Raw genomic sequence first — 21,670 nt, forward strand, 5'->3', positions numbered from 1 at the left:
AAACATATCCATGTGTTAGAATGGCCCAGTCAAAGTCCAGATCTAAATCCAATTCGAGAATCTGTGGCAAGATCTGAAAACTGCTGTTCACAAACACTGTCCATCTAATTTGACAGAGCTGGAGCTGTTTTGCAAAGAAGAATGGGCAAGGATTTCAGTCTCTAGATGTGCAAAGCTGGTAGAGACATATCCTAAAAGACTAGCAGCTGTAATTGCAGCAAAAGGTGGTTCTACAAAGTATTGACTCAGGGGGCTGAATAATTACGCACACACCACTTTGCACTTATTGATTTGTAAAAAAAATGTTTGGAATCATGTATGATTTTCGTTCCCCTTCTCACATGTACACCACTTTGTATTGGTCTTTCACATGGAATTCCAATAAAATTGATTCATGTTTGTGGCAGTAATGTGACAAAATGTGGAAAACTTCAAAGGGGCTGAATACTTTTGCAAGCCACTGTATATTGTTTTGCCTTATATACAATTAAAATAAAACATTTAATGGAGTTGTGTTTACCTGTAATCCAGTTGGTTTAATTTTTGGCTGCCTGAGTACTTCATTAAAGGGCTACTATTGTGAAAAATTGTAAAATGTAAAATATGTGTTTACACTAACATTAAAAAAATTACATTTTTCCCAGAGCAAAAATGCACTGTAAATGTATTTTTTCCCATGTTGCTGTCAGTAAAAATCTGACAGATCTCAAGTAGTCCATTGCCTCATGGGGGCTTCTCCGTACTTCCTTTATTTTATACAAAAGCAAAAGGATCTACAGTATAATAAGATGACAGCCTCTACTCACTTGCACACTCTTTTGGGAGTTGCTGAGCAACTGCCATTCAATAAGTAATTTTGAAAAAAGAAGAAAACCCTGAGACTTCCCGATAAGGAGATGGACTAGTCCAAAACCTTTCACATTTGTTAGATTTTACTACTGTGACATCAACCTAGGAAAAAAATAAATGTATAGTGCATTTTACTCTGGGACCTGTGTACATTTTGTATGTGTGTGCAAACGTATAATGTTACACTTTTTTTTACAATAGAGTAGTAAATATGCAGTAAATAAACTAGCTGCAGTCTCTGTGTTGTACTGATCACAGTTCACTGTGGGCAGATCTGGTTCAGTGTTTAAGAGGATTTTTTTTTCTTCAGACATTAAAAGGTAAAAGGAATCGGAGGTAATTGGCACATTTCTTATGTGCCTCGCATGGAGTTTTGCTGTAACTGGGTCACCAGGGAAGTGTCAGCTGACAGCACGGAACTGTTGTGCTGAGAAAAGGGAACTGGGAAGGTTTCTATTGCTCACATCTGCTTTTCTCCCTTGTACAGATGATGAAGGAGGCGGCGCGGGCAAGCCAGAAAACATCATGGAAAGCCTGGAGAAGAGCATGCATCCCGAGCTGGTGAAGGTATCGGCTTTTACCACCGCGCAGCTCTGGAAAATACTTTGCTGTGTGTTTCTTTTGGTCCGGATTAAATGCTGGACTTGGATTTTTTCCTTGAATATAGTTTCGGCTATTCATATTTCTTATATTAAGTAATACTAAATAAACATTCAGCCGTATAAAAGTGCAATAAGAGAGTTGGTGTGGATTCTCAAATCTCTCTTACTTATAGATGTACGGTGTATATAGTGGGGTTCTTATAAAGTGGACTTGAACTCTTGCACTGGACAGGACAAACATAGAGAAATGCACCCTGTATGTATTTAGAGAGTTTAGCCTGTCTAATCCCCCTCATCTGTGACTAATCCCCACTGCAATTTGTTCTCTTCAGCTGTGTCAGCTCAGGAATCTCCTCTGCCATGGCAGTAGAGATGACCCGAACAGTTCGCCCGGCAGGTAGTTCGCGCAAACTTCAGCTGTCCGCAGCAAAACACAAATGTTTTTCAAAAAAGTGCCCGTTCGCATTTTTCCCATAGACTTTAATGGTGATGACTTTAACGGTTAATAGCTACGCCCCATTACATGCTATAAACACCACATTTGCAGGGTATGTAAATAGGGACAGTGGGTATAAGAGGAAAAACATTTTTTCAAAAAGATCTTATAGTTTTTGAGAAAATCAATTTTATAGATCTCGTACTGAGTGTGGGAAATGTTTCAACCGCCGCCGACTTTAGTGGTTAATAGCAAAGCCCCCTTACATAGTAGAAACACCAAATTTGCATGGAAATGTTAAGAAGAACAGTGGGAACAATAGGACATTTTTTTTTTCAAAAAGACCTTTTTGAGAAAATCGATTTTAAAATTTCAAAGGAAAATAGTATACATTTAAATGTGTAAATGACAGTTCTTAGAAAAACAATTCCCAACGATTTTAGCAGTTAAAGCGGACCCAAACCAAACATTTTCTTTAATCAAAATATTTAGTTGCACCACTCTGACACATACAAAGATAAATAAACACTCCTTCAAGCCTATGAGCATTTCAGCGCATGCTTCTCACCCTTCTCTTTTCATAACTAGGGTTACACAGGTGGCAGCCATTAGCAATTCCTCCTTTGCTGGACACCACCTACTCCACTAGCATGCCGGATCCTGTCCCGGCAATATGAAAAGAAGGGAGGGGTTGCTCCAATAAATGTAAAATATTTTATATTTGTCATGATGCAGCTGAAAAAAATGCTGCTATTTATTATTATAATTAAGAAAATAGATTTTATTTCTGAAATCTTGTATTTTTAATTTGGGTCCACTTTAATAGCAAAGGCCCGTTACATCCTAGCAACACCAAATTTGCAGGTTATGTAAAAAAGATAGGGGGAAACAATATTTAAAAAAAATAATATTTTTTTATGTGCTGAGTGTGGGAAATCTGAAAAAAAAATTACGTAGGGCCCCCCCCCCCCTCCCGAGCCTCTTTAACCCCTTGTCACCAATGCAGGCTGGGATAGCCAGAATGCGGAGCCCCCGGCTGACTGTGGTATGGTATGGGGGGCTCCGGGGGAGAGGGGCGGCCAAGCCTTCCCCTCTCCCCCTGAGCCCTTGTCCAATCCATGGACAAGGAGCTCTTCCCCACCTCCGGTGCCACAGGAGGAGGTGGAAGCGACGACTCCACTCCCTGGGGGGGGGGGGGGGTTCATGGTGGCATCTTGGAGTCCCCTATATGAAGGGGACCCCAAATGCCCACCCTCCTCCCAGGAGAAATGAGTATAGGGGTACAAAATACTTACTCCTTACCCATTTCCACAAAGGGTTACATGAAATAAAAACACAACGACAAAAAAAGTCCTTTAATGTTCTTAATTGACCAGAAATACTAACCTATACCTTTAAAAAATAGTTCCCACCCCAATATCCTTGGAAATGTCCCACGCCAATATCCTCTAATCTTGCGATCTTCATCTTGATTGAAAATCTCTGCCGCCCCCGTGCAGCTATACTAATTAGTATAGCAGAGAATGCGTCCGCATAGGACACATAGTGCCGGCTCCTGCTGTCCTCCCCGCCTCCTCACCTGTCACCCTTACCTAGCCTGGCACCTGGTGCACCCATGGGTGCACCAGGTGCCAAGCTAGGTGAGGGTGACAGGTGAAGGCAGGCGGGAAGACAGCGGGAGCTGGCGCTATGCGTCCGCATAGGACGCATTCTCAGCTATACTAAACTGTATAGCTGAAAAAGCATCTTTAAATTTTGGCACCAAGGCTCTCCATTGGTTCTATAACAGACCAATGGGGGTCAGGAGGATCAGGAGAATGTTTTTTTTTTTTTTAAATATTGTTTCCTGCTATCTTTTTAACATATCCTGAAAATTTGGTGTTGCTAGGATGTAATGGGCCTTTGCTATTAACTGCTAACGTCGGTGGGAATTGTTTCCCTAAGAACTGTCATTTACGCATTTAAATGTATACTATTTTCCTTTGAAATTTTAAAATCGATTTTCTCAAACAGTACAAGGTTTTTAAAGTATTTTTTCCTATTGTTCCCACTGTTCTTCTTAACATTCCCATCCAAATTTGTTTTTTTCTACAGTGTAAGGGAGCTTTGCTATTAACCGCTAAAGTCGGCGGCGGTTGATACATTTCTCACACTCAGTACGAGATCTTTAAAATTTATTTTCTCAAAAACTATGAGGTCTTTTTGAAAAAAATGTTTTCTCTTGTAGTCACTGTCCCCCCCACCTACCTTGAAAATTTGGTGTTTCTACTATGTAAAGGGGCTTTGCTATTAACCGCTAAAGTCGGCGGCCGTGTGCCTGCTTTTAAAGTCTATGGTGCCCGCTGTGAACAGCCTGCTCGCGAACTTGTACGAAAATTTTGCGTTCGAGGTTCCCGACCCAAAATCTGAGGTTCAAGCCAAGCCGAACACTTTAATTCCAGCGCAAGAGACTTGGGCGCAGCAGTGAGTAACTTCAGCGCTGTCAGGAGACGGAGCTGAAGTTACTTATAAAACACAATAATTCGGCCACCAGCAATTGCTGGAAGCTGAATTATATCATTCCCCACCATCCATGGTGGCTTGGAGGGGGAATAGTATCAGCCATATACCGGCTGTGTCCTGCGCCGATTCCTCTCGTACACTGGCAGAGCGGCTCATTTGTAAACACAAGATTTAACCCTATGTCTGCTTTTATGAAAGCAGGAAGCAGACACTGCAGATTTATTGCAGGATTTGTATTAGCTGTAACAAAGACATTTTTTCTTTAAAGGTTATTATGCTGTTGCGTATCTTTTAGAGCAGAGAGGAAGTTCTGAGTTCAGGTCCGCTTGATCGTTTTTTTCATACGGACAGCTGAAGATGATGAATTCACCGCCTGCCAGCTGCTCTTTGCACCAGCCGGGCACGTGTTAGCGCTCGCTATCAGCGGTGGACAGGCCTGCCTCCCATGAAGTCGCATCTGACCGCTTCCGCAGCCAACATTCCTCTACATTGCATAATGGCACTCGAATGGCACTTGTGGGTGGCAGATGGGACACTACACTGGCCAACCAGCACCTAGTTAAGCATCCCATCTGAAAGAGGCCTTACACTATTACTAATTAGCACACCTCTACCTCCTGGATGCCCTGTGCTTCCAGGTTCCATAGCAGCACAGTTTTCCATGCCTGTAGTGAGCTGGCACCGCGTCATATGTCTGCACTTTCTTAATGCAGGAAATAAATAATGCATGGCTGTATAGGCTCTGTACTTAAAAGATAATTGTATTTTTTTCCCCCCTTTTTTTAACTGAGAACTGCAGAGATGCTGCTTCCAAGCTGCAGCTTGCTCTACCACTCACATTAAGAACACATAACTAACTGCTTACAGGGTCAGTCACCCCGGACTCCTGTTTTGCTTTAAAATAAGGGATTTATAATAGGCTGCTTTGTTGCTGGGGAAGCAATCTGAGAACATAATAATAATAATGCAAACAAAAACATAAAAGCAGCAAAAATATTTCAATAACTGATATGTGGTGCTGTAAAGCCATGCATAGTCGCCATATTTTTTTATCTCCATTTTCTGTCATGCTGCCCCTAGCCTTTGGGATGCCCTACCACACAGCCCCATCCCTGGAAGTATTCAAATCCAGGCTGAAAGGCCATCTTTTAGCCAGACAGCAGCTATAGAAATGCATTCTCTGTAATTTTCATAAAGTAGTGGAAGATTACAACTTCATATGCTAAAGTATATTGCTGTTATGCTGAACACATTTTCCAGTCTATTTCTAACACACTGGAGCTTATTTGCAGTAAAGAACATAACTGGAATGTGCAGCAGTATTTCTCTCCTATCTGCTTCCTGCCGATTGGCTCCCTCGGGTGTCGCACTTCAATGCTGAACTCAAACTTGCGGATTGCCTGGTTGGGCCCCAATGCTGTAGAGAGGCATTGGTAGCCAATAACCAAGCAATGTGTACAGTATCTATGAAGAGGGGAGGAGGGATGGCGGTGCTGGAAATAATGGGGCAGCTTCTGTGGGTGGGGTAGGGAGGGGAACAATGTACTCAGCCACAGACTGTTGCTGCAGCGGACCCTGCAATGGATTCTCCTAAAGTGGTAAGCTGCATCTGTGCAATACAAATATATTACCACTCCAGTATAGTGTGAAACCAACCTAAGGGCTGGGACCCACTACAGGTGCCTGCTAGTGGGACCATCCCCATAGGCATCCACTGCTTAAACCAAAGGGTTCTATGCTACAGTTTGTTGTAATAAGCTAGAATATGTACTTACTATCTTCTCCAAAAACTGAAGAGTTTTTTTTGGGTGATATTGCAATATAATTTATCAAATATGTTCTCATTTATTAAGATTTTAGTTAAATTTTAGACTTTATTTTAGCCCTTTAGTGGCAAATTTATTTAGAGGCTTGCAAGTGTTCCAGGCGAATTTATTTTGGCACATTGTTTTTATCTCTTATTTGTTACATTTGCTTACTACTAAATAGTACTTCTGTAATGTGTATTTATGGCCACTTGTCACTAGGGGGCAGTGTGGGACAATAATAGAGGACTTCTGCTTTCAGTTTCTGTATTTTCTGTTAGCAGGGAGAGAGCAAAGCATTCCAAGCTATTTACAGCACAACAAGTTCTGCCCACTGAGGTCAAAAGCAGTACACTTATCTTAAACTAGATAACTCTATTGAAGTTGTTAATGGGTTAAACTTTCTGTGAAAAAAAGCTTTGGCAACCGGAATAACTGTACTGTAGTTATTATTGTTATTATTCATAATAGATTGGTTGGTTTAGAGCCCTCCAAACTCCTCTTTGCATTAACACACCCTTCAAACATTCTACATTCTAATGTTGATTTGTAACTTTGCTCTGCCTACAGTATGGAAGAGAGACTGAACAGCTGAACAAGCTGAGTAGAAGTGAAGGACGGCAGAACCTGTTTTCGTTTGACTCAGATGTGCAGGTAACTTATTCTACATATTGTTTATAGAATACTAACATTGTTCACCACACACCCAGATGAAATATACGTATATGGCCTCTAGGGATGGGTAAGATCATGTCATTGATTTTATTGGGTTTTTGATTGTTAATAACATGCTAACAGATGCTATGTTTTGTTTTAGGTGTAAAATTATAATAAAGTATTATGTACTTCAGCGTTCATTAACCACTTCAGCCCTCAGTCGTGTTTCACTTTATGCATCCGAGCAATTTTCACTTCCCATTCATTCGCCTATAACTTTATCACTACTAATCACAATGAACTATATCTTGTTTTTTCCGCCGCCAATTAGGCTTTCTTTGGGTGGTACATTTTGCTAAGAGCTACTTTACTGTAAATGCATTTTAACAGGAAGAATAAGAAAAAAACGGGAAAAAAAATCATTATTTCTCAGTTTTCGGCCATTATAGTTTTAAAATAATACATGCCTACATAATTAAAATACACGTATTGTATTTGCCTAATAGTCCCGGGTATTACACCGTTTAATTTATGTCCCTATCACAATGTATGGCGACAATATTTTATTTGGAAATAAAAGTGCATTTTTTTCCTTTTTGCATCCATCACTATTTACAAGCTTATAATAAAAAAAAAATAGAAATATTTCATCTTTACATGGATATTTAAAAAGTTTACACCCTTAGGTAAATATTTGTTTTTTTTTTATTGTAATTTTTATTGTTTGTTTTTTATTAACATTTTATTTGGGTATTTTTGGGAGGGTGGGATGTAAATAGTATTTTTTTTATGTGAATATGTATTTTTTTTTTTTTTTTTTTACATGTAGATGTAGTTTTACTACTTGGCCACAAAATTACGTCACTCTAATTGTAACATATACGCTTAGAGGGAGGTAGAGGGGACGTAAGAAGCAGAAAGAGCGAGGCTTCCGAGAAAAGCCGTTGCTTTTTCTGCCGGGGAAAGGGATCAATGATCGGGCACCATGTCCCGATTCATTGATCCCCGGGCTAACGAACTGCGGCCCTGGAGCGTGCGTGCATGTGAGCAATCGGCCACGGGAGCGCACATGCGGCCTTTTGGACGTATACTATACATCCAAAAGGCTTAAATGGTTAAGGAGTAATGTACAGTATGTGGCAGCAGATTGTAGCACAATGAACTTCGTACATATATATATATATATATATTATATATATATATATATATATATTATATATATGTATTCAGTGGGATGCAAAAGTTTGGGCAGCCTTGTTAATAGTCATGATTTTCCTGTATAAATCGTTGGTTGTTACGATAAAAAATGTCAGTTAAATATATCATATAGGAGACACACACACAGTGATATTTGAGAAGTGAAATGAAGTTTATTGGATTTACAGAAAGTGTGCAATAATTGTTCAAACAAAATTAGGCAGTTGCATAAATGTAGGCACTGTTGTTATTTTATTGATTCCAAACCTTTAGAACTAATTATTTGAACTCAAATTGGCTTGGTAAGCTCAATGACCCCTGACCAACATACACAGGTGAATCCAATTATGAGAAAGAGTATTTAAGGGTGTTAACTGTAAGTTTCACTCCTCTTTTAATTTTCTCTGAAGAGTAGCAACATGGGGGTCTCAAAACAACTCTCAAATGACTTGAAGACAAAGATTGTTCACCATCTTGGTTTAGGAAAAGGATACAGAAAGCTGTCTCAGAGATTTCAGCGGTCTGTTTCCATAGTTAGAAACATATTGAGGAAGGGGGGGGGTCACTAGACACCAGGGAACTGTATAGGGGATGGTGGGGAGCCAGTATACACCAGGGAACTGTATAGGAGAGGGAGCCACTAGACCAGGAAACTATAGGGGAGGGAGGTGCACTAAACACCAGGGAACTGTATAGGGAAAGGAGGACCACTAGACACCAGTAAACTGTATAGGGGAGGAAGGGGGCCACTAGACACCAGGGAACTATATAAGGGAGGGAGGGAGGACCACTAAACACCAGGAAACTCATAGGGGAGGGAGAAGGGCCACTAGACACCAGATAACTGTATAGGGGAGGGAGGGGGCCAATAAAGACCAGGGAACGTTATAAGGGAGGGAGGCGGCCACAAGATATTGAGGCTTGGTACCAGTGTTTAATTTTGTCTCACTTTGTATTCGAGTTCGATGTTCCGACACCCCTTCTCTAAAGTAAGCAGAGCATGATGGACAAATTTACTGCAATTCCAGGAATAACCTGCATAGTGTAATTTGTCACAGGCGTGCAGTTATTCTTTCACACATTAGGCCCTATTCACAAAACTTCTCAGAAATGACTTATTTATCACCTAATTGATAAAAATTCCCTTCCAGCAAGTAAGTTTTTCCTGATTAACTTCATTTCAATATTACTTTTCATATTACTTTTCTTACTTTAATTATATTTTTGCTCTTTGGGAGCTTAAAAAAGTAATATAGATAAGGTGAAAACAGAGGAAAACAAGTGAAAAAGCTTTGTGACTCATGCCCAATATGTACTTTCCACAGCCATCCTTATTCACTGGAGCAGGCAACATTCTAATATATGTGGGTCAAATACATATTCAAGTAACCCATGTAGCTGCTAGGGAGGTGAGGCACTGCTCATTCGCTTTCATTTTTCTTAACCAGTTTCATTGGTTTATGCACATGGTTTCTCTGCTGTACTCCTTAGGCCCGGTACCCTCGTTCCAACATGATTGGCCAATCACTGACCAATTTTACCACCTCCACGTAGTATGAGAGTTTACCTACACAGTCTGCTCATAGTATTCAATATCTGTTGGCCCTCATACTACGTGGAGGTGGTAAAATTGATCAAAAATTGGCCAATCATAATTGAAAGTGTGTACCAGGCTTTAGAAACAAATAAGAATGATTGGTTGAGCTGTTAGTGTCCATTTGTAGGTTAGCTGGTCAGAGGGTCCACATGAAGATAGTATTGTCATACGCTTATCACCGTTTGCTGTATGCAAGTACCTTTAATAATAGCTGGATCCCATCCATTCTGTAATCAGCTGATGCAACTGTCAGGATGTATGCATAAAAGCAACGTAATAAATAATTAAAGTGTCCGTACAGCATATCTGACCATTTTTCTTACAACACCTGAGTGTTTTCTTTTTACTAGTTGGTGCTGGGAATTATTCATGATGCTTCATTCCCAGTAGAACAGAGTATGATTTTCTACAGCATCTATGGATTGAGTAACCATTTTGCTGTATGACTAAGTGTCTTTTGTACAGCTTTTCATTTTTCATTAAAGAGAAACTCCAACCAAGAATTGAACTTTATCCCAATCAGTAGCTGATACCCCCTTTTACATGAGAAATAGAATGATTTTCACAAACAGACCATCAGGGGGCGCTGTGTGACTAATTTTGTGCTGAAACCCCTCCCACAAGAGGCTCTGAATACCGAGGTACTCTGGGCAAACTGCCACAATGTAACAATGTTCACAGACAGGAAATGGCTGTTTAAAGCTGTCTGTAACAGCCAGAGCAGCTAGAAACAGCTACATAACTTGCCCACAGTAACAATGTCACCATGTAATACATGTCAGAATGTGAATCTGGGAGAGGAAAGATTTTACAATGAGCAAACACTGACTAAATCATTTATACATAATTATTGTAAAAATGAAGCACTTTTTTTAATTAAATTATTTTCACTGGAGTTCCTCTTTAAGTGCTGGAGCACCAGATGCTGTGATTACTTAAAAGTCAAGCTACGTACAATTTGCATGCAATTTACATGTGAGGCAGAATTATTTGCATCTCATTAACCATCTCTAGTTGTGTTGGTTGCAGGGCTGTGGAGTCAGAGTAATTTTTGGGTATCTGGAGGCAGAGTCAGTGGTTACATAAACTGAAGAGGCGAATGTTTTTTTTCTCAACCGATAGCCCTGCAAGGGCTGTGGAGTCAGAGTCGAGGAGTTAAAGCAATTTGGTGGATTCATAAATGAGGAGTTGAGGAGGAACTGAGTTATTCCTCCTCCTCATTTGTTTAGTTTAGTCATTGTTCAGTCAGCTCCAACTCTTTGTGAGCATATGTACTTTTGCATGCCAGATGTGTCTGTCAATCACGGCTTCTTTCAGCTTGTTGCATAGGCATATTCATAGCTTCACGTGTACTGTCTATCCATCTTAGCTTCTGTCGTCCTCTTCTTCCTATGCCCTCAATTTTTCCAAGCACCGAGGATTTCTCCAAATAATCCGGTCTTCTCATTATGTGATCAAAGTATTTGAGTTTTAATAGTCGCATCAACCCTTCTAGTGAATACTCTGGCCTTATTTCTTTAGGTATTGACTGATTTGTTCTTCTGGCAGTCCAGGGAAGTCTCAGTAGCTTTCCCCACACCCACAATTCAAAAGTATCCATTTTTCTACGCATGACCTTATTTATTTATTTTAGTCCAATTTTCACAGACTTATGTTACTGGGAAGACCATAGCGTTAACTATCCTGACCTTTGTTGGTAAAGTGACATCTCTGTCCCTTAGTATCTTGTCCAGATTTGCCATAGCTTTCCTGAGATGACCTGAGATGAAAGATTTAAAAGCATTTATACTTATCAAGGACTTCCTTCAGCCCCCTGTAGGCCGTGGTCTCCTTCTCCATCCTCTTGGGATGCTCCGTTGGCTTGTCCAGTCTCTTTCTTCAGTCACCCCTAGTTGCATCCTGCCGCGCATGTGCGGCCTGGCCTTGTGTGCCCCCCCCCCCCCCATGACATATCCGTTGCCAGGAGTGTTCTGTGCCAGCAAAGGATTGGTGCATCCTGAGTGGATGGCAAGGGGACCCATGGCCTAAAGTGGGCTGAAGGAAGCCCCAGGTAAGTATGAATGATTTTATATTTTTAATCTCAGGTGTCCTTTAATCTTATGGGTGCAGTCACCATCTACAGAGATCTTTAATCCCAGGAAGATGACATTTGTTGTAACTTTAGTTTTTTCTCCATCTATTTGCAGATGGTTCATTAGAGCAGATAACATAACTTTAGTTTTCTTGATGTTAAGCAGTAGACCAGCTTTAGCACTTTCTTGTTCGGCATTCATAACCAGGCTTAGCTATTTTCAAGTCACTAATAAAAAATAAATCATATTTTCACTAAAGTGCATTCAAAACATTAAAGAGAATCCGAGGTGGGTTTGAAGAATATTATCTACATACAGAGGCTGTATCTGCCTACACAGCCCAGCCTCTGTTGCTATCCCAAACCCCCCTAAGGTCCCCCTGCACTCTGCAATCCCTCATAAATCACAGCCACACTGCTGACAAACAGCTGGTCAGAGCTGGCTGTGTTTATCTCTATAGTGTCAGTCTGCTGCTCTCCCCGCCTCCTGCAGAACTCCAGTCCCCGCCTGCATCCCTTCCCTCCCTGCTGATTGGAGGGAAGGGACGGGGGCAGGGACCGGAGCTATGCAAGAGGCGGGGGAGCAGCTGAGACTGACACTACAGATGTAAACACAGCCTCATAGCACGGCTGTGATTTATGAGGGATTGCAGAGTGCAGGGGGACCTTGGTGGGGTTTGGGATAGCAACAGAGGCTGGGCTGTATAGGCAGATCCAGCCTCTGTATGCAGATAACATTCTTTAAACACACCTCGGGTTCTCTTTAAGGCAACAAAGCTGCATATTGGCCTTTCTAAAATGTACTCTATTTTTGGAAATATTTATTCTCTATAAAAGACATGACTTTTGCAGTGATAATAATTTGTGAATGTTATTCAATTCTGAATCTTTCTTCATTATATAAATAAATAGTTCAAAATATATATTAGCAATAAATCTAATAAATGAAAACTCCCCATACATTCCCTTGAATTAGTAACCACCCTATGAACTTGTTACCCGGGCGTGTATTGAAAGGAATATTTCATTTTATATTTGTATAGCGCTTGGATTTCTCTGGGATTGAGCCGGATATTAGACCATTTGAAGAAAAGAGCAGCCGCCACTTCTTAGTGAATTGCCAGGAGCTGACCTTTAATGTACTCGGGAATGTCACTGAGAACTCGGATGGACCTCTGACAAATGTATGTATTCTCTTGTGGTTATGCATTATTGCTGCTGTAGCCTCCAAAGCTCTCCTCTCTGATATTTACTGCAGGGGAATTCCAGTCTGTGCCATGGTGACTTCCTGCAAAACAAACCTGACACAGCTATTGCTTTGTAGTGTAAATGTTATCAGTGTTGTTATTCTTTTATTTGTAAAGCACCCTCCTAATACACGGGGCTGTACTATTGATAAAGCTCTATGTTAGCTACATCTATTTCAACACAGTGAATGTCGTTTTGATGCTGTGGATAGTTTCCTGTGTATGATAAAGCTGTTGTCCACCTTCATATTTTGTAATACTAATAGCCACATAAGTAAAGTTCCAAGCAATTTGCCAGGGATTCCAAAAATGCTAGATTAACCAGAAGTCTCTCTAGTTGTTAGAGAGTTTAGCCTGTCTAATTCCACCTCATCTGTGACTAATCACAAGTGTAATTTGATGTCTCATCTGTGTCAGCTCAGGAATCTCGTAAGTCCTTGGCAGATCAGCTAATAAGTAAACACAGGATGTTTCCATGAAAGCAGGAAGTAGACAAACTACAGATTTATTACAAGATTTGTATCATGCTTTTTTATGATTTTGCTTATCTTTTAGAGCAGAGAGGAAGTTCTTTGTTCAGGTCCGCTTTAAGGACTAAAGACTTCTGGGTAACGAAAGGGCTCACTGAGGTCACGTTGCACGTACTCCTCTCTCTTGCCGTTTGCGCTGCTCTCCCGTTGCTGAAGCCCACTTACTCTGCCATCGCTATGACAGCAAAGCTCCATGAGATGGTCAGGAGCTGATTTCATTGGCTCCTTACCATGTAATCACTCTGAACCAATGTGATTGGCTCACAGGGTCAGAAGCCAATGAAATTAGACTGACAGCAGAACGAGTGGGCTTTAGCGCAGGGGAGAGCAGCGGGAAGGTGCTGTACAGTAATTGAAATCTACGTCTTGGCAGGGATAACAGGTCCCAAACAGGGCGTAGATTTCAATTAGCCTGGTTCTGAAGCAGTTTATGAAAGCCAATTGAGGTGAACCCACAGTAATGATTGCGATTTCTAGAAATTGCAATCACGGTGCCTGCTGCATTTTTTTGAGTGTTTGCGCTTCGATTCGAAGTATAGAATTAGTGAAAAAGCACTTTTCCATCACTACAAAGCAATTTTGCAGCACTTTTACTACCCAAAACCAGTTGATGTACCTATAAAGCCGATGCAAATCGCTAGCACCAAATTAAAAAATGCTTCAAATGCCAGAAAGCTGCAAAAATTGCTACAAAAGTGCTTAACGTCAATGGGAACCGGAAAAAAGAAGCCAGATACTTACCTAGGGAGAGTCAAGGCTCTGGGTACTATAAAGCCTTCCCTCTCCTCTCCCGGTGCCCGTTCCAGTGCTGGCTCCCCAGTAGCAGTATTTGACTAAATTATTTAAATACTGATCTCTCCTCCACCGAAGGGAGGCTTCGGAAGTCTTTGCGAGCCTGAGTGCTCCCAAAGACGACCGTACCATATTGCGCACCTGCCCTCTCTTTCTTGCACTCACGCAGTATGGAGCTGCCTGTCTTCGGGAGGACTCGGCTTACTAAGACTTCCAAAGTCCCCCGCAGTAGAGGATTTAAACGGGGGAGCCAGCGCTGCAACGAGGGCACTGGGAGAGGAGAGGGAAGGCTCTATAGGACCCAGAGCCTTCCCTCTCCTTAGGTAAATATCTGGTTTATTTTATTTACAAAATGACTCCCATTAGCTTTAAGAGATTTTGATTTGCAATTTCCCAAATAATGGTTTAGTTCTTGGTGGCACCTTTTGAGATTTGGACTATCCACACTCCTCCCCATTTCCATTGCTGCACTATAAATGGTATGTCAGCCATGAATAGCAGACCCTGCCCCCTCCCCATATACATGCCCCTCTACCCTACATCCTAATTGAAAGGGTAGAAGTGCAGCAACACAGCCATGCTTTTCCTTCCAGACATGCTTTGCCCTTTATTTGAGCTTTGCTTCTTCCTGCAGACAGATTTGGCCTTTTGAGCTGTTTTGACTTGCTAAAGAGACCCTGTACGGTCTTGAAACATCAGCATGGTTTATGTCTAATAAAGCATTGCATTACTCAGACAATGCTGTTGTATTTATAGACTTGTCTACAAAGGTGGCATCATCCACTTTCTTATCCTAGCACTCCTGTCGCCTACTTCGGCTTTAACACAGCGTGTGTGAGACCATCCTACTTGCTATTTCATGGAGCCCAGGTGGCCACGTCACACAGAACCCTGTTAAAGTGGACCCAAATTAAAAATACAAGATTGCAGAAATAAAATCTATTTTCTACATTATAATTATAAATAACAGCCTTTTTTCAGCTGCATGATGACAAATATAAAATAGTTTACATTTATTGGAGGAACCCCTACCTTCGTTTCATATTGCCGGGACAGAATCCGGCAGACTGGTGGAGTAGGAGGTGTTCCGGCAAAGGAGGAATTGCTAATGGCTGCCACCTGTATAACCCTAGTTATGAAAAGAGAGGGGTGAAAAGCATGCACTGAAATGTTCATAGGCTTGAAGGAGTGTTCATTTATCTATTTATGTGTCAGAGTCATGCAACTAAATATTTTGAATTAAAAAAATGTTTGATTTGGGTCCGCTTTAACACAGCCTTATGGTGAGAGGAACAAAAATTTGAGACACAACATTAGCAAACAACTAGAATGCAGTACTTAGAATGTATTACTCTTATGTCATTGTAGGTGGAGCAGACGTATGAATCTCAACATCCTAACATCTCTCTTCTTTTGCAAATATAAGTAAATGCTAAACATAAGACAGTTTGTGGTTAAAATGAATTTATGTGAAAGGATTTTAACATTTAGACTTAATGAAAACCTGTAACAAAAAAAACCTCCCCTGGGGGGTACTTACCTCGGGCGGGGGAAGCCTCCGGTTCCCATTGAGGCTTCCCCCGCCCTCCTCGGTCCCATGGCGGTGGCGATCAAGCTCCCCGAACAGCGGGATGTAAATATTTACCTTCCTGGCTCCAGCGCAGGCGCAATATCGGCTCTCCGCTTAGAGATAGGCAGATATAGCCAATCGCTGTCGGCTCGCTCTACTGCCCAGATCGGCTATTTTCACCTATCTCCGTGCGGAGAGCCACAACAGCTCCCCCGCTGGAGCCAGGAAGGGTAAATAAATCAGTGCTTATCAGCCTTGTCGAGGGAGGATTGACGGACACTTCGGGGGAGCCAGCGCTGGATTGCCTGCAACTACAGGGGAGGGGGAAGCCTCATTGGGACCCTGAGGCTTCCCCCTCCTGAGGTGGGTACCCCCCAGGGAAAATCCTATATAATAATTGCCCTGTCGCTGTGCCCTCCTGTGTCCCTGTGTCGTGCGTTTGTACCTGGGGAGCACGCGCTGCATGCGGATGAGCTTCGAACAGCAAGGAGGATGGGCACAGGTGGATCAGAGAGAGATTTGTCTCTTGGTCGAATCTGCCCATCATTGCTAGATGTATAGGTACCTTAAAGAGGAACTCCAGCCTAAACAAACATACTGTCATTAAGTTACATTAGTTATGTTAATTAAAATAGATAGGTAATATAATCTCTTACCCACACTGTTTTAAAAGAACAGGCAAATATTTGATTTCATGAGGGCAGCCATCTTTTTGATTGAAAGGAGGTGACAGGGAGCATGAGACACAGTTCCAACTGTCCTGTGTGCTGATCACCCCTCCCAGTTGCTAGGCAATGTGAACAACAACATAGGAAATCCCATCATGCTCTGCACAGCATCAGGGAAAAAAAGCCCGGGCTTTTTTTCTTTGATGGGTGGAGCTTAGCTAAAAATGAAGCTAAAAATTATGCTTTGGTAAGAAAAACAAAGTTCTGATGCTGTGAAACTGTTAAAGACACACCAAGCCTTTTCAGTTCTGCTGAGTAGATTTTTAGTCCGGAGGTTCACTTTAAGCAAAAATATAATTTTTCTCATATGCACAGCTCTGAGCAGGGGATGGCACAAAAATGGAAACAGCTGCTATCATCACTAACTGTATTGATTTTTCATGGATCATATTTCTTCAGGCTAAAAGTAGGTAGTTGGGAGATATTTGTGTACTTGTTATACCAGACTGTAATTCTGTTTAAGAACTCTTTAAGTATAATTAATTACACTAAGGCAGGGAACACAGTTATCTTTTAGTTTTCTGCACTCGTTTTTCTGCGTACGTTTTCTGCACACCAAGGGCTCTATTCATAAAACATTTGCGGGGAAAAAAATCTTGGAGGAAAAACACTGCATCGGTATTTTAGACTTTTGTGTGCTAATTCATAAAAAAAAGTTTACACTTGCGATAATAGGTCGGGGAATTCCTGCACTAAACTAGCGGTGCTGCTGAGTTGATACATTTTCTCTGTGCAGAGACAGAGTTACTATGAAGGAGGCAGCCCCAACTTCCCTTTAGATGTGATTTTTTGTTAAACTGCCTCTCCTTGCCCTGAATCTTCTCTGAATCTGTCTATTAGTCTTTCTAAAGAATCTATTTAATTGCTGCAGCTTAGAAGAACTTAAAGAAATGTTACACATGCAGGCTTTCTGATGTGACATTTATCTGAAAACAGGTACCCAAGGGGTTAAAAAACACAGCCTTGGTATTCCTGGATGCCTTGTTTGCTCTGCTCTCACTGCTGCTGCCTGGGAGGTCTGTCTCTCCATTAGCTTGCCTGTTATCTTGCCTGTTATCATTGACTTATCTCCTTTTCTAAACAGTCCGTATTCTCTGTCCCAATTCTGCTTGCTCTAAGCTTTATGAATTGACATGTAGTGACATGTGTTGAGATAATCACCGCACAAGGCGGTAATTTCCTGCACTGCACAGGAATGTCAGATTTTCATGCGGAAACAGCTTTTATGAATGGACACTTTGCTAAATGGTCAGGAAAGTCAGCTGTTTTGAGCATTACCGCATGCGGGAATGCTTTATGATTAGAGACCCAAGTGTGTTTCTATGCAGGAAAACGCGCTCGTTTTTTTCACAGCAGCTGATGTAATTGATAGAGAAAACTGACAAAATGTGCAGAATCATCATGCAGAATGTCAGGTTTTTTTCTGCGCATGAAAAACATATCATGTGGGAACTACAAACTAGCCCATTGATTAACATGAGTTCTCAGTCTTTCTGTGCAGAAAATGCACACTAAAACAGTCAAGTGTGTTCCCTACCTCAAGCAGGGAACACACTTGCCACAATTGTGCATGATTTAGACTTCAGTAAATACGCACCATTGCACTATGCACGTGTATCTAAAGTCAATGGGCCACACGTCATTTTTTTATGGTTGCCCTTGTTCCATTTTTATTGTGTGGAAAGCGTGACTGCAGACTGTCGAAAAAAACAAATGTCTGCGATATCACAGTGGAAAATGTACCGCGCCTAATTCTTCAATTTTCAGTTCATTCCTAAAGTAGGTCAAATGCATAAATGTAAATATGTTGCTTCCAGGTGGAGCCATTCTTTGTGAGTCTGGCACTTTTTGATGTGAAGAACAACTGCAAGATTTCTGCTGACTTCCATGTGGACCTGAACCCACCCGCCATCAGAGAGATGCTAAATAGCGGCGCCTCTGATACAGTCAGGGACTCGAAGAGGGTGTCAGCCAGTGGGGCGCTGATCCATGGAATCTCAGAGGCTCACTTGTGCTACATAAAAGAGGTAAAAACCTGGTCTCATGTATTCTAAAGTTATGCATTTATGCACAAATTTATCCAAAAGAGTTGCAGTCTAGAATGTACACACTATAAACCTCTAATTTGTAATGGCACGATCTGTTCGTAGGCAAACAGTTCACATCGAACAATAACGAGCGTTCGTAACGGTTGCGTTCGCCGCCCATGGTCGTTTGTATTTGCCCCGCCATGCGTAAGTATGGGGTGAATGCAAAGATCATGTGATGTTCGCCGCAAACTGTTCAGCTATGAACAACAGCGAATGTTAAATGATGTTTGCAGTTGCCCCTTCCTTAAACATGGGGGCGAATGTAAACTTTGCCAATGGAACTAGGGTGGCTAATTAAGGAAAGAGAATCTTTTATTATTGGGGTGATGAGATCTATAGAGCGATCTAAGTAGGGGATAAGGGAAGATAACTGAAAATCTCATAGGTGGGGGAGTGCGACCGGTCATAAGTTAAAAGGGAACTACATCGAAAAACTGTAAAATTTAAAATATGTGCACACATATACAGATAAGAAGTACATTTTTTCCAGAGTAAAATGAGCCATAAATTACTTTTCTCCTATGTTGCTGTCACTTACAGTAGGTAGTAGACATCTGTCAGAAGTGAAAGGTTTTGGACTAGTCCATCTCTTTATAGGGGATTCTCAGGGATATATTTATTTTCAAAAGCACTTGGTGAATGGCAGTTGCTCTGTCCAACTGCCAAAAAACTGTGTAGCGAGCAGGGAAGCTGGCCAGCATCATTGTTTAAATCCTTTTTCGGGAATATCTTTATAAAGAATAAAAGCCTTGCTGAGAATCCCCTATGAAGAGATGGACTTGTCCAAAACCTGTCACTTCTGTCAGATTTCTACTGCCTACTGTAAGTGACAGCAGCATAGGAGAAAAGTAATTTATGGCTCATTTTACTCTGGAAAAAATGTACTTCTTATTTGTATATGTTTGCACATACTTTACATTTTACCGGTTTTTGCTGTAGTGCCCCTTTAACGCTCGAGTACCCGAGCTGGTGTGGACAGATGAGCTGTGTGTTCTGTGTACAGGATAATAGGATAGGATAGGACTGCTTCCTATGGACAGAGGTATACGTATTGTATGGCTGTCTGTGAGTTGGGAGCCGGGAGAGCCAAATGGCTGCTCTCCCTGCTGCTGCAAAACTCCCCAGCGGCGTTAAATACAATTCCCCCTCTGAGTCGTCGCAACTCAAAGGGAGGTGTAATTCCGGGTCCGGCAAACGCCATAGCCCTGAATTACCGTTATACGCCCCGCGCAGCATAACATAGCTGCTATGGGGCGCCTGGTTTCAGCGTCCGGTGGTGAGATCCGTGCGCCGAAACCACCTGCTTCGGGAAAGAGGTGTACGGTATATATAAAAAAGATGCAACATACAAATTACAGTGCATGTGTATATAGAAATATAGGAACTCTATACATTCTCACAGTATTAATATAAGTTTACAAAATGATAAAATATAATAATAGAGTAAAATAAAATTGTATAGTGATGAAATATAACCAATAATCATTGATATTTATGATTAATGTCCAGTACTAAAATAATGCAATTAGTCTGACAAAGTGGAAGACATTTTCTTCTTAAAGCCTTTGTGTTTCTGTGATTCCAGGGTGTGTTTTCTGTGACAAACCCCCATCCCGACATTTTCCTGGTAGCGCGTGTGGAAAAGGTATTACAGGGGAACATTGCACACTGTGTGGAGCCATACATCAAAAATTCCGACCCTGCAAAGGTATTTATTCTTATGAAATGAATACGTGAACTGTAGACTCGTGGTCTGTTCGCTAGCCAAGGCTGAACTTCAAGCACAGCTTTTATTGTGCCTTTACTTCAGCTTTGCATAACTGAGTACAGAGTGTAGTTCTGTAGACTGTAGAAAAAGCTGTAAGGCTCGGTTCACACTACACGGATCAAAAACCGATCACGTAAACACTGATCCCTGTTCAGTTTCAAACAGATAAGTTACATTCGGACGTCAGTTTTTCAGCCATGTGTTCTGTTCCATTACCCGTTGCCACCCGCTCGGTATACCCATTGGCTTATGCTTTGTCCATTTTATCTGTAATTATCACAGACTCCCCATTCTTGTTTTCCGCTTGACAGAACAGCACAATGGATCCGTTGTAAATGGTCTGATGTGAATGTTCACATCCGTTCTGGTTTGTTCTGCTAAACGGAACGTTTTTAATGACAGTTTGAACCAAGCCTAACACACTGTGGACAAGGCCCCTTGCAACTTGACACATCTAGAACAGTTTGTTCAGAACAGTGACGGCGCCAGGGGGGTGCTTGGGGGTGCTCAAGCACCCCCTAAATTTGTCCAAGCACCCCCAAAGCACCCCCTGGCGTGAACTGACTTCAGGCGTCTAAGAGACGCCGAGTCAGTTCACAGCGGCAGCCCGGAGCAGCAGGCAGGGCTACGGTAAGATGGTCGCCCGAAGCCCTGCTCTGCAGACTTGGAGTCTGCGGTGCAGGGCTTCGGGCGGCCATTTTCCCGTAGCCCTGCTCGCCGGGTAATGCAGGCTGCTGCAGGAAGGAAGAGGATCATGGAAGCTGAGCTGCGCGCCACAAGGAGGTCGGGAGAGGAGGAGGTCGGAACAGGAGGTCTTCTGACTAGGTGAGCAAATGGGTTTTTCTTTTCTTTTTCAGGTGGTGCTGCTGATTGTGGTCAGAACTGCTGAGCATTGTGCATAGTGGGGTCATATCTGATAACGATTGTGCATATTGGGGTCATATCTGATAACGGTTGTGCATATTGGGGTCATATCTGATAACGGTTGTGCATATTGGGGTCATATTTGATAACGGTTGTGCATATTGGGGTCATATCTGATAACGATTGTGCATATTGGGGTCATATCTGATAACGATTGTGCATATTGGGGTCATATCTGATAACTATTGTGCATATTGGGGTCATTGAAGTGTTTTTTGTTCAAATCTGCTCACATTACGTGTATTTTCTTGAGAAAACCTGCACAATTATGTGAATTTTCTGGGGAAAGGGTCACCAAAACTTGG

General features: G+C 41.7%; 1 protein-coding gene across 5 annotated transcripts in view; it reads left to right on the forward strand.

Annotated features, from left to right (window-relative positions):
* Positions 1-21,670, forward strand: part of DOCK11 (dedicator of cytokinesis 11) — a 404,878-nt gene that overhangs the window by 90,434 nt on the left and 292,774 nt on the right. For all 5 annotated transcript variants that reach the window (XR_011023561.1, XM_068250928.1, XM_068250930.1 and 2 more), the window contains 5 exons: positions 1,337-1,416; positions 6,765-6,848; positions 12,760-12,900; positions 18,401-18,610; positions 20,259-20,381. Coding sequence is in view for 4 of the 5 variants with exons in the window: in XM_068250928.1 (XP_068107029.1) it covers positions 1,337-1,416; positions 6,765-6,848; positions 12,760-12,900; positions 18,401-18,610; positions 20,259-20,381 (638 nt within the window). In the remaining variant the exon portion in view is untranslated. The remainder of the gene's footprint in view (positions 1-1,336; positions 1,417-6,764; positions 6,849-12,759; positions 12,901-18,400; positions 18,611-20,258; positions 20,382-21,670) is intronic.

This window comes from Hyperolius riggenbachi, chromosome 8 (genome assembly GCF_040937935.1).
Source record: "Hyperolius riggenbachi isolate aHypRig1 chromosome 8, aHypRig1.pri, whole genome shotgun sequence".
NCBI classification, from domain to species: domain Eukaryota; kingdom Metazoa; phylum Chordata; class Amphibia; order Anura; family Hyperoliidae; genus Hyperolius; species Hyperolius riggenbachi.